The 13,718-nt window shown below is 38.4% G+C and overlaps 1 protein-coding gene across 1 annotated transcript in view; it reads right to left on the minus strand.

Annotated features, from left to right (window-relative positions):
- lgr6 (leucine-rich repeat containing G protein-coupled receptor 6) overlaps positions 1–13,718 on the minus strand; it is an 84,638-nt gene that overhangs the window by 41,453 nt on the left and 29,467 nt on the right. Inside the window, exon 2 of the mRNA XM_084099220.1 lies at positions 7,450–7,521. Coding sequence (XP_083955346.1) covers positions 7,450–7,521 — 72 coding nt within the window. The remainder of the gene's footprint in view (positions 1–7,449; positions 7,522–13,718) is intronic.

Consider the following 13,718-nt stretch of genomic DNA (forward strand, 5'->3'; position numbering starts at 1 on the left):
GACACACACTCAAACATGTTTTTGCTCACCCTCAAAAAGTGACAATTTTAACATGCTATAAAAAACATTTTATTTTGAGCTATAGCCTCACATACACACTCTGGGGACATCAGAGACTTTTTTATGCATTATAGGACCCCTTTAAAGCGTGGCATGGAAATATTGATTTTAGAGTCTGTCTGTCTCTCTATATACCTGTCTGTCTACAGTATCTTTCTGTAAAAATTATATGATAATAAGACAAAATTTGTTTTTACATTGCTTTAACTCATCAAAATAAGTTAAGCAATTTTCAACTTTTTTTATAAGTTATACAAGATTCAACCATTTTTTTTTTAAGTCAGTTTAATGTAATTTAAGTTGAAATGACTGAAACATCCAAGTTGATTGTACTTAAAAATTTAAGGCAACAACTTTTTTTTTTTACAGTGTATCTGAATTTGGAATTGTTATTTTCCGTAAATGTTGAGTAAAGCGTAGCATGAAAATATATTTAGAGCTTAAAAATAATGTTAATTTTTTTTTACTTTGTCCTGTTCTCTTTGTTTCAAACCCATATGACCTTATTTATTCTGTGGAACCCAAAAGAAGATACGTTGAAGAATGTTGGTTTTGGTGACAAATTACTTCCACAGAAGGAAGAAAGTCATATAGGTTTAAGTGACATGATGGTGAGCGAATAATGACAGAATTGTATTTTTTTGGATGAACTATCCCTTTAAAAGCAAATCTACCTTCCTCTCCACACATACCACAGTTCGGAAAAAGATTTATCCGTCTCAAACTGTTTCTCGTTACCTAGATTTTCGCTGCAGCTCAAATGTAAACACAATTTTTTGTGTGAAAATACACAAATTACATGTATAAACATACACCAAACAGATGTGAATTCCAAACATTGTCAAGACGTGATTTGTGTGTTTTTGCTGTGGTTTGTGTTTAGTAAATTTGCTGAGGACCCCTCTGTATTTCTTGGACAATTACGCTACACTGTGATTTACCTCCCCTTGTATCGTAAACTATGATGTACCAATGATTTCTGCACTTGGATCACAGTTGCACTACTGTTTGTGTCCTCACGAAGGTTGTTCACTCATTCATGAAGCCAAGTTTAGGCCTTTGTGTTTATTGCTGTTCCACATGAAAATCATCAAAATTCAAAACAAAATAAGTAATTGTTATCTATCTATCTATCTATCTATCTATCTATCTATCTATCTATCTATCTATCTATCTATCTATCTATCTATCTATCTATCTATCTATCTATCTCTTTCTGTCTGTTTGTTTTTACCTCTGTCTGTCTGTGTCCATGTGTTAGTGTTTTCATTCATGCTTCATTGTTATTCTGTCCTCAAAAGGGTCAAAACACCATTAAAATCCTCTCCATGGCAGTCACGTCCTCACTGGAAGCAACACAAAGCAACAAGTATGTCTCATAAAATGTTACGATATGAAAGTGGACAGTGGAGACCAACAAAACCTTTTGCGCTCCTCCAAGGCTGAAGTCTGCCAGAGCTCTATATTTTGTTTTTTTGGCTTCTTGTCATAAAATCGGAGATGGGGACCAAAGCAGGGTTACATCTATTGAGGGGGTTACATTAAAATCGCAGCTGGTCTTTTTCCTCATATGATACCTTTCAAGGCTTTCATCTCAAAATTTGGCCCCAGAGAACAGAGGAGAGGTAGAGAGAAAGAGCGGCATTCATCACATTTTCATTGATTTGCACAAGCATTTGTAAAGAAAACATCAGATGCTGAGGCTTAGTTGGGTACACGTCAGAGAGGGCCTGCGAGAGAAGGGCTTATGGGTCATCACAACCTGGTGCGCTCCAGCATCATTTCATCATGGAAGTCCTATGCTGGATTAGGCTCTAAGGGTCTCGCCTCACCAGGGTGCCACTAAGGGCCAGGTATCCACTTTTAAGGCCCTGACATACCTCAAGCGAAGAACAAACTGGTATGACGTAATTTTGAACAAAATCTGGTCAAAACGAAGTTTGTTTCAGGAGTTCCCCAGGAGAAAGAGCTCCCCCAAGCTGTTAAACTGTTAAACACCTTCAAACTACCATTGGTCCATGGTGATTGCGTATTAGGTAGGTGTGCACTGAGGCTCCGCCTTCTTTGACAAGGAAATCTTCTCCGGTTCCTTTCTTTTGTTCAGTCCGTCAAGGTCTGACGTCCGTGAGTGAAAACATAAACACACTGGAGAGCTGCTGTATAGGAGAAAATGAACTTGTAATTCTATGTGGAAGCAACACTGACACTTTTCTCATGTTTAATACTGTAAAGCTGATAGCTTTAAAGCTAAATATTTTACAAAGTGCTATATAAAAGTAACGTGATCCACATCTCTATGATCTGATGCTTTCTTAACTGCTGTTTTCTCATTATTCTGTACCGTTATTATGCTTCTTGTTGTCATCTGTTGACGCTGAACAAGCAAAATATGATGGTTGGTCAGTGTGGTAATTGTCCCGCCCCTCCTCCACTGTGATTGGACGGCTGGGTAAAAAGTGACAGTGATGAGCGCTGAGTTTTACCCAAAGTTGAACATTCTTCAACCCTCGCGACCAGTAAAAAGACACTCAGTGCCTCGTGTCGTTTTAAACACGCGGCGCTTCCATTCAAAATAATTGGAAAAATACACCATCCACGTGAAAAGCGCTTCCGTGGAAACAGGGTTTAATAGTCATAAGAATTTCTGTGCATACTCAAATATTTCCATTTGCTTTCCCGATCCTCCTCTTGAACCTACCAGGAAACAGTTCTCATGCATTTTCTGACAGTGTGTCCAGTTAACCTTCACTCGAGAGAACGTGAGAGCTTCCCGCTCGCTACAAATCGCAATTAGTAAAGCAAACATCAGCAGATTTTCCAGCCAGCCGTAATGCCGTCAGAGATGCTGATTAATGGCCTTCGCATGAGGGATTAACCGTTCTCAAATGGGGCAACAATGCACCCATTAAACCCCATGAGCAGTGTCCTGTGGACTGCAGTGAGATGAAGATACCTTTAGCCTTCTAATGGCTCAGCATCAGCTTGCAATAATAAAGCAACAGAGCAATCTGGCCGGGGTTTGTTTGGTTGATGACGAAGGAGCCATGAACTGTGATTTCAGCTGAGAGCCATTACAGACACAGAACGAAAGGTGGGAGAGGGGAGCTGGCCGTGGCCTTGAGTCTCACACAGGATGAGGAAGATTAGAAGACTTAAGAAAACAGGAGGACGGGTGTGAGACAGGAATTCCAGGTCTTTAGCATCGGAGTGCTCTCTTCTTAACATTGCTGACATGTCAGTCACGGATGAAGCCTGAGAAAGAAGCTTGTACTTCACTGCTACCAGCACATGAAGATTAGCTGGTCTTCCAAGTGGTTATGCTGGTCTGTTTTGATTGTTTAAGAGGGGTTTTGGACACTTATCAGGTTGGGAAACCAGCTAAACGACTAAGGCCAGGTAAACCACTTTAGGCTGGTTTAAACTGCATTTTTGTCAGCTGGGCAAATCATGATTAAGTTTATGAAATAGGTACGAGGTATTTCTGTAATCAAGGTTATACTTTTTTCTACTTTTTACTTAATACTAAAGGACTGGAATTCCTGTCTCACAGCCATCCTCCTTTTCTTAAGCCTTCTAATATATTTGTGCTACTTTATATCATTAGTAAATATCTAACATGGATGGATCTCTACCTGTCGTGATAATATAAAACTCTCCTGATATTAGAGTAACAATTACAGAAGGATAAAATAAAGTATATTTTGTTACCTTTCGGGGCTTGGAAGGGTTCAGTTTGAGCAGATGTTTTATACCATCATCACTGTCTTCGTCAGAGCTCATTTCAAATTACATTCAACATCTGGCTCATATTCGCGATCTCAAACATATAATTCTTCAATAACATCTTCAAAATCAATATTTTGATCGCTGACAGCTTCTTCTCCAGATCCATCATCAAGTGACAGAGACACTAATATTTGATTGCGTTCAGTACTTGCTCTGCAGTAAATCACTGAGCCATTTTAAGCTTTTCTGATGATTCTTCCTATTCTTTTGTTTTTCTGCCTGCAGTAACTATGAGGGAAACGTCATTTTATCATTGTGTATCAGACACTGACACCTTGTGGAATAAAGGTAAATTGCACTTAATCAGTCATCAAAGATTAAATTTTTGTTGTGCAGAAAATCTATTTACACCTACACGCCTCGGGTCACCACCTTACACCTACATGTAGCAGAACTATTCCGCCAAGATCATATGCAATAAGTTGAGGCGCAAAAATAACCCTGTCTACACTTTTCCAGTGCTAATTTTCACTGCGTGTCTTTAGTAATTCCTGACAGTAGTTCTTTAATGCCAAAAGAGGGTTTGCTCTGGCGCAAGATGTTAGTAAATCTGGCCCAATATTTGCTACAGCATGTAGACAGTATACAAAGCTCACTAGCTTTTGGAACGGAACTCAGAAAATCATCAACTCTAAAGAAGGTGAGGTAGAGCAGAAGTCAAAAGGTGGGGTTTAGGAAGTAAAAAGGACATGCTCGGCTCAGATTGCATTTCATCTGTCCCAAAGGCGCACAACAAGACTTCCTCTTCCCCCTTCCACACTCGCAGATGACCTTGCAGTTGATAGGACAGCAGCCAGAATCTGACAGTCGCAGGTCATGGGAGAAGTTTATGTAATGCTGAGGGACTTTGGTGGGTTATAGTGTTACAAAAGTGAACAAGTAGATACTGATGGCTCAGTCTGAACTCTGATTGAAGTAGACACGCACCGCATAACTCAAACACAGGATGTGGAGGGATAGCGTTTGGGTCGGGTCAGATCCGCCTCTCTGGACCATAACCATAAAGACTTGTCTGTATTCTCTCATCATATGCATTTTATCACATATGATTGTTCCAATTAATCATTCGATTCTTTGTGGGCAGCTTAAGGTGTAACATAGACTAAAAGAAAAAGCGAGAACTCCCAAAGAGCCGCCGTCGTCCCCGGGGCATAGGCTACAGAACTTTACAGATGATCCTCAGAATTGTAATTTAGACTTGTGAAATTACTCTGCAAAGTGCGGTGCCTAGGGGTGTAAATGAGTACCAGAAAGGGTAAAAACACACAAATTCATCATTCCCAGCAGCACATCAAAGAGAGCTAAGCTTGAAATTTATCTCACGCTAATACCGCTGTAATGTGTTTTCAGTCAAACTGTCTCTGGGAGTTTCTTGCTGTTAATAAAGCAGTTACTGAATAGGAACAAAGGAGTCTATTATATTCCTTAACAATAAATACAGTCAAAATAAAACTGAGATGAATTTAATGAGGTGTACAATGTTAATACGCTTCCAGTATATCAGCCAAGCATCGCTTGAGGCGTTACAGCCGTATATGTCCCAATTCTTTTTCTCACAATATTGCATCAACACTTTAGATATTGATCTATTGATCTGATATATATATATATATATATATATATATTTTTTAATGTATTATGTGTAGGTGTGTCTGCATTTGTTTTTTTATTCCTTGATTCTAGTGTGTTTTTGTGTTTGTTTATCATGTGGCTTTTTCTTTGTGTTTGTATATTAATTTCTTTTTGTTTGTTTTTGGACTCACTGGTAAAAGAGAGATTGTATCTCAATAAAACCTTCTATAAAACATATATCATATATTGTGATACAATATTACAATCAATCAATCGTTCATTCATTCATTCATTCATTCGTTTGTTTGTTACCTACTGAATTATCATTACTATTTTAATCCTGTTATGTAATAAGATCATTGTACTGATATTTTAAATGTTTTATTTATTTATTTATTTTTATTATTATTGATGAATTACATTCATGTGTGAATTCATAGAATTTCCTGAAGTTCAATTAACGCAGAATCAGGAAGATTACATATACCCATTCTTTGAGACACTGAGAAAAATAGTGAAGTGCAGTTTCAGTCACAATATAATGGTGATGCGTCTTGATGTATTGGCTCATGATGACATATTACGATGTGTATCGGAAGGTAATTGGCAGCACCTAGCCTTAGTTAGTTAGTTAGTTAGTTAGTTGAACAGAGGGGTTAGGACTCAGGATTGCTATTCTGTTGAAGCTTCGACATCTTCCTCTACATCAACCTGTTTGTTTGAAATGTAGCAACAGCACGCTATTCCCAGGGAAGTAAGAACTAATTTAGTGAAGTGTAATGAGAAATTGCCCATTTGCTTTGACAGCCACGCCATAAATATTGACTCCTAGAAAAATGTTACATTTCCTGCAGGCCTCCTGCCGTCTGCATGTTCCCCAACACTTTCTGACAGCTCTGGGCATTCCCAATCCATCCTGTTAGTGTCAGTCAGGTGTCCCGACTCCCAGCTGCTCCGCAGACCTGCTCCCGCTCCCGCTCCTGCTGACGGGAACATGTGCGAGCTGCCGCGACGGCCAGGTGCTTTTCATTGCAGTGTTAACGCTCTCCAGAGACTCTCACAGGGGTTACGCTAGGGCTCACCTGAGCTAATTGGTCCTTCAGGGGGAAAAGTGTGAGCAGACATGCTATATTGGCTTTAGTTTACTTATTTTGATTGATGTCTGACATGTAAAGGTCTAGACAGAGTATGTACATGCTGGATGTTGGTATAAAATATGTTTGATCTTTTATGTGGCTCTGATGAATTACTGAAGGAAGTACTGTAGCATCTTTGAGCTTTGAAGAGAGCATTTCTTTCTGACACATGAAGAATTAACATTTTTGCCCACAATAATATCAAAATTGGTGCGATGAAGACCCAATATATATGAGTAGTTGACATCCTGCAGTGTTAAATGCTATACTATTTTAGGTTTTTATACATTTTCACGTAACTTTTTCTATTTATTATTGAGACACTATATTCAATATTTATACTTAAAACACATAGAACATTCATTTAAACTGCTATAAAAATGTTTCTGCTTCAAACAAGAAATAATGGGGCAAGAAAAAATGTAAGAACAGTGTGTATACAGCATGCATAGAGTGTATATAGAAATTTAAAGTTTTTTTTCAAGTATAAAATACTAGTGAATTGAAATGGTCCATCCCTTATATTAATTTTAATGTTGGTAAAAAAAAAAGGGGGTAATAAATTAATATGAATATACTTTTAACAGAGATAAAGTTAATCAACATGTTATACTGTAAGTCAACTACCCAAATACACAACGCATGCTAAGGTCATTATCACCCAAGCTGATGATTTCATTTATTTATTTATTCGTGCTTATGGTATCTAGGTCTTGTATAACACATCTGGAATTGCGTCATCCTCCAACTTAACCTTCACTGAAGCACTTCACATAAATAACCACTCATCAGCGGGATTTTTTTTTGTAGCCTACACCGTTTTGTCACAGCATAGAGGTGAACGCAACTGAAATATGCTGTCGTCCAGGTTCAAATGCCATTCAGATGTACTTACAGTTCACTGAGGAAGTGCAGGTTGTGGAAAGCGTTGGGCTGAATCTCACTGATGTTGTTCATACTGAGATCCCTACAATAAAAAAGAGAGAGAAACAGAGGGTCAATGGCAATGATATCAGTTATGCAGTTTTCAGCATCATTACTCCAGTCTTCAGAGTCACATGATCCTTCAGAAATCATTAGGCTTGTTCGACTTCATGCAGCTCTGCGCAGACCGATCGGCGGCTGACTTGAAGCAGTGCATGCCGGTTAGAAATTTTGTCCGACTTGATGCAGCGCCGACGCCACGTGACTGTGACGTGTGCCATCAAAGTACCGCGAGAGCAATTCGAGAGTAGCCGGAGAACTCAGCCAGCGCAGCTTCTCAAGAGCGGCTGCACTGGGCTGCAGGAGGGCTGATGACGACACAGCTGTTCCACGATTGGCCGGATTCACCGCATGACAACGATCACGTGTGTTTCGTGTTTATTCGAACACCTTTAGTTCCTCTAAAGCTCTCAAATCAGTTTATTATAACAGTGAACACTCTTTTCATGTCGTTGTCATGTTATATTGTGTCATGTTTATAAAATTAAAACTGCTTAAAAAACGTAGACTCCACTTCATTGATAGTAGCTTATGTTGAACTTTATTCTTGTTCAAACAGACGCTGGATGAAGCAGTACATAAAGTATTGAATGAAAATGTCTCTGAAATATCTGTGCATTATTTGGCAAATATTGCATTTATTTCACTGCAGCTGTGGCAAAGTATGCAAACACCACGTGAGCGGTCACTACGGGAACCAGAAAGTGTCCGACTTCACGTCTCCGTTTGCAGCTCCTCCCCGTCTGCATGCGGCTACTCTCGCCGATCGGTTGCATCCAGCAGCAGCCGATGTCGAACACACCCTAATATGATGATTTGATGATGAAGAAACATTTCTTCTTATTATTATCAATGTTGAAAACAGTTTTTGTGGAAACCGTGATAAGGATTCTTTGATGAATAGAAAGTTCAAAGCATTTATTTGAAAAATAGAAATCTTTTGTTATATTGTAAATGTATTTACTGTCACTTTTGATAAATTGATTGTGTAATTGCAGAGTATTAGTATTATTTTAGTTATAATAAAAGTATTAATTTCTTTAAAAAATATTATTACTGACCCCAAACTTTTAAACTTTTAGCAATATGTAACAAAATAGGAAAACCGCCAATTAATACTGGCCCAATAATCAAGAAACATATGAATTTTGTGAATTTGTTTTCTCCTCCCTTTTAAAAGTGTTTTATAACTAAACTATGCATGATTATGTAGTTAGTTTTATTGCATTATTTATATAAGTCTATCATTGTTTTTTCCTGCTGTGTCAGATCAGAACTGTGACTCATTTTGGATCATGACCCACCAGCCATAAACTTCTCATTTGTTTAATCTAGGTCTACGTGTGTCATAGAAATCCTGATATTTAGTTTATGAGTTTATGCGTGATTAGTTTATGAGTTCATTAATGTAACATAATAGGCTCCACAGCCGCATATTTAACTTTTTGGCCATAACTGGAGCTTCGTCGTGATCATTGATTTCCGTTCTAGCGATATTCATTAAGCATTAAGCGCAATCAAGATGAAAAATGGCACAATATTGATTTTGCTCCTAGAGTAATTATGAGTAATCCAACACAGTAGATCTCGCATTTCAAATACCGCCTACATCAGTTGGCTGGCTTCAAAAACAGAGCAACAATACAACCCTTGATTACAACATGTGAAATCTGGCTTTGTGTTGCTTTTTTCTTTCTATTATTATTATTACAGATGCCTCTCTCAATTTCCCTTTCGATTAATTAATGGACTCCAGAGCCAGAGTTAGTGTGGTGACTTTGTGCACTGCCCGAACCCAATGAGAGCAGACTGATCCGATGTCTTTATCAGCTGTGCCAATTACAGCTAATCAATAGAGTTGATTATAGACCTTGCTCGATCTAAACAACACCTTCAGTCAGAGACCTGGACGATCTCTGGGTCCGCTGATGAGAGGCTCTGGCTTTGACGATTTCTCCCGAAGGCTGCCAAGACCCTTCCGAATGAAACATGTGGACTCGCATATCAAAGAAAACCCACACCTGCACGTTTTACCATCCATCAGAGAGGAAGAGTGGAGAGAGGAAAAAAAAACAATAAAAGAGGAAAAAACTTTCCACTCTGAATTATTGTTCAACGGATGTAATTTCCTCTCTGGTTTGCAGTAAGTGTGTGCGAGTAGTTGTGTTCCAGATGTTTTCTGCCTTCCACCTAATCAGACCATCCTGATCATCTTATATTTTTTCTCTTTTAAATTTGACCTACTCCATCAAAAGACATTTCGGAGTCAGGTATATATATATATACTGTATTGATGCTTACCCTCATACTTTACCCATCACAGTGTGTTCTGAAATCATAAAGGGTTAGAAATGACTTTATTCTTTCAGCCAAACACAATCTGAGTTATATTAATTAATATCCTGGCTCTTCCAAGCTTTATAATGGGAGCGAAAAGAGCCCGAGTTTTTGAAGCTCCAAAAAGCGCATCCCTCCATCATAAAAGTACTCCATACGACTCCATGGGTTTATAATGGCCTTCTGAAGCGCAGCGGTGCATTTTTGAAAGAAAAATATCTATATTTATAACTTTATAAACCGTAATCACTGGCTTCCGGTAACGGCCGTACGCGAGTCTAGTTCAGACAGAAGAGTGACTTCTGACCCAACGCATGACGTATTGATGAACGCCGAAGTGCAGAGGACAAAACAAAACACCGGTCATGAATTAGAAGTCTAAAACAAGAAGTTGTAAAGAAAAATGTTGTAGAATAGCTGCGTCATATGTTGGGTCAGAGGTCACCCTTCCGTCTGAACTCGACTCTTTCCTGCACGCACGTACAGTCGTTGCCGGAAGCCATGGATTATAGTTTATAAAGTTTTAAATATGGATATTTTTCTTACAAAAACCCATGGCTTCACTTCAAAAGGCCTTTATTAACCCCACTGGAGTCGTATCGATTACTTTTATGATGGATGGATGTGTTTTTGGAGCTTCAAAAACTTGAACACTATTCAATGCCGTTACAAAACTGTGAAGAGCCAGGATCTTCCACCAATCCATGTTTTCACTCTTATACGGTAGAGGGCGCTATTATGCATCTTCTGAAAAAGTACAGAATCTCCTGATCAAAACACATGCGAAGAAGATGCAGAAACAAGCATTGCCTACGCACATGTAAAATAACACGATCATCAAATATTAAACAGCATATAAATCAAAACTACTGAATGAAATGTCGACCCAGGATGAGCTCTAGGACTGTGAAGCTTTAATTAAATTTACCCACATTCAAGGGTTAATAAAAAAAGAATGCATGAATGCTAGAATAAAATCTCTTTTTTTTAAACACTGGTGGGGAAAGAGTTGAAAGTGTGAAATTTCCTTATATCAGGACTCCTTGTGTCCTGCCTTCAACATCCTAGTTTAGCTTTTCACTGGGACTGTACACTTTGTACCTTTTCTACCCCTAAAGGGTGCACATTAATACCTTAATTCCATATCTGATGATCTAGAACACATTCTCATGAGCTTTAGACATAACTGTCCAAATATTTAGTAACTACAGGACTTATTTCTCAGTGGAAGAAAATGAAAATCAATGAATTCATTGACTTCTTTTAACTGCTCTGTCAGATGCCATTGCTATTCTTTCAAACAACCGACCACACAAGATTGAGGGACACCAAAGACAGGCAGCATTTTTTTTAGACACAGTCTGATGGATCTCAATGGTGTCACTCAACCTACAGGTGCAATAAATTATTCAAGCCAAGGGTTGAGCCACTCCAGAAGTGTTACAGAGCTGCGGTGTTGGTGTAGCGCTAAGAAGAATCAGGAATCGTCTGGAGTGCTTTTCCTGCGAAGACCTTGAACATCTGAGCTTGAACTGAGGTTTTCATTTAGGCAATGTCGAGTCGACATTGATGCAACCAAATTGCAACATTACTTCATTTGTTGTCCCTGGAGGTCTGGAACAGCCAAAAGGGCAGCTTCTCATAACCGTAGACCACCAGGCTTGAGAAGATAAACTGAAAAAGTCTGAAAATATTCATCACAGAGACTTTGATACTTTGCTGTTTATTTGTTTTGTCAGTGTGTCAACCATGACAAGGTGAAAAGCTAATTTGCTGTAGATGAGGCCTGGAAAACTTCACTCACAGAAATGAGTTGACCTGACCACCACTGTTTTCCACTGACATGGTGGCATGGAATGCAGTCAACACAAACCTGTTAAACTGGAGGGAATGTATGGGTTTTGAACTGCTCCCAATATCGCACACATGAGCTGGTATTTATGACTTAATGAGCGTTTGCCATCAAGGTGTTGACGGCTAGCCTACAGCAGCTACAGGGAACTAACCAGAATATTAAATCCATATCAGAAAAAAAGGATTTATAGCTGTGTAAAACAGGCCGCAAACCACAGCATAACCTGCGCGCTAAAATCTGAGGATAACTGAGGATAATGGGATATAACAACTTTTTGTAAGACAAGTGGATCAAGTATTTATGGAAGCTTGTTTCCGCCACAGAATGAAAAATAAAAAGGGAATTGAAACTTTTTTTCTCACATTTGCGAGTTTACATCTCGCATGTACATTACATCTGATATAAAGCCGCAATTACGAGTTTTAAGTCAGAATTGCTAGAAATAAACTCAAAATTCTGACTTTTTTCTCAGAATTGCATGTTTATATCTCTCAATTCTGACTTTATAACATGCAATTGGGAGATATAAAGTCAGAATAGCATGATATAAAGTCGCAATTGCGTGTTATAAAGTCAGAATTGTGAGTTTATAAGTCAGTCTTTTTTTCCTTTGAACTGGACTAAGTCAGAATTGGGTGATATAAAGTCGCAATTTTGAGAAAAAAGTCCGAAATGCGACTTTATACACGCAATTGTGAGATAAAAAGTTGCAATTATCTTTTAAAATGTTTTATTCTGTGGCGGAAACAAGCTTCCATAAGGATTTATCACCTGCTCTTTAATTTTAGTGGTTTTTTCCAGAGTTTGTGTAAAAAAAAAAAAAAAAAACATGCAGCAAAAATGTATTAGCTAATTAGCAACCTTACTTGCATCACAGACTATATCGCCATCTGCAGGTGGGCTGTCTTCTAAACAGATTAAACTGGAGTGACCCAATTCCGATTTTTTCCTCCCACGGGGCACAGATCAGATATGACCCACGATTGTGTAAGCAGTAAAAAAGCGCATTGATTCAGATATTCTCAGATCGGTTTCAGGCCTCATTCACGTGTGGAAATAAATCTGATATGAATCGGACACGTGGATTTGCGTCTGCCATGTAAGCGGACAGATCGGATATTCCCCTGTCAATGCGTGTCGTACGTCATTGAAAAAGCGACGCTTGCGAATGATGTCATCTCAGGAGGACACCAGCCGCGATCACATGACTCTTTTCAAAGGCACAATGGAGGACGAAGGCTCAACCCAATGTTTCTCTGCCCTTTAAAGATGATGCGGAAAGCAAAAGCTTGTATTATCACTAACCTGAGCTTTTCCGGGTTAGTACATCTACCTTTGGTTGTTTTGCCAAGTGTATAGAGTAAACTCAGATATCGGATATGGGTCACTTTTGAAAGAAAATGTAAGCTGGTCGTCAAAAAGATTGGATAGAGTCAACAGATCGGAACTGGGCATCAAGACCTTCTGTGTAAATGTGGCCTATGAAAACGATTATTAATTTCGGCTATAATTTTGTTACTTTCAACCTCTCTCTTTCAACTTATCTGTAGTTATTAGTATTATTTTTTTAATTGATGAAAAAGTCAATAGCTTATGTTTTCAGTTTTCGTGTATGATAATAAAAACAGTTTCTTTTCAATATAAAACCGCTCCCTCATGTGGTAATCCTTCGTTTTTTTCTACACTCAACAAACACATGCTGGTTTTTACTGCAATAATTACAATTAATGAAAACGACTTTTGTTTTTCAGCCAAAAGGGCAATGTTGATTTAAGACATTAAGAGGTGTAACCGATCTCCTGCTGCCTTTCCGGAGAAAGTCATGTTCTTCACACTCCACACGCAGCTTCTTATTGCAACCACTGCAATCAAAAAGATATTGCTTTTCTTTATTTTATTCAATTTTTTTCTATTTTAATTAAAGAAAGGCAGATGTGATAGGCGCAGCCCCGGTTCACAAGAGCTCATAAGCACAATGTTTTGAGACT

Source organism: Abramis brama (assembly GCF_963993115.1).
Source record: "Abramis brama genome assembly, chromosome: 22".
In the NCBI taxonomy this organism is placed as follows: Eukaryota; Metazoa; Chordata; class Actinopteri; order Cypriniformes; family Leuciscidae; genus Abramis; species Abramis brama.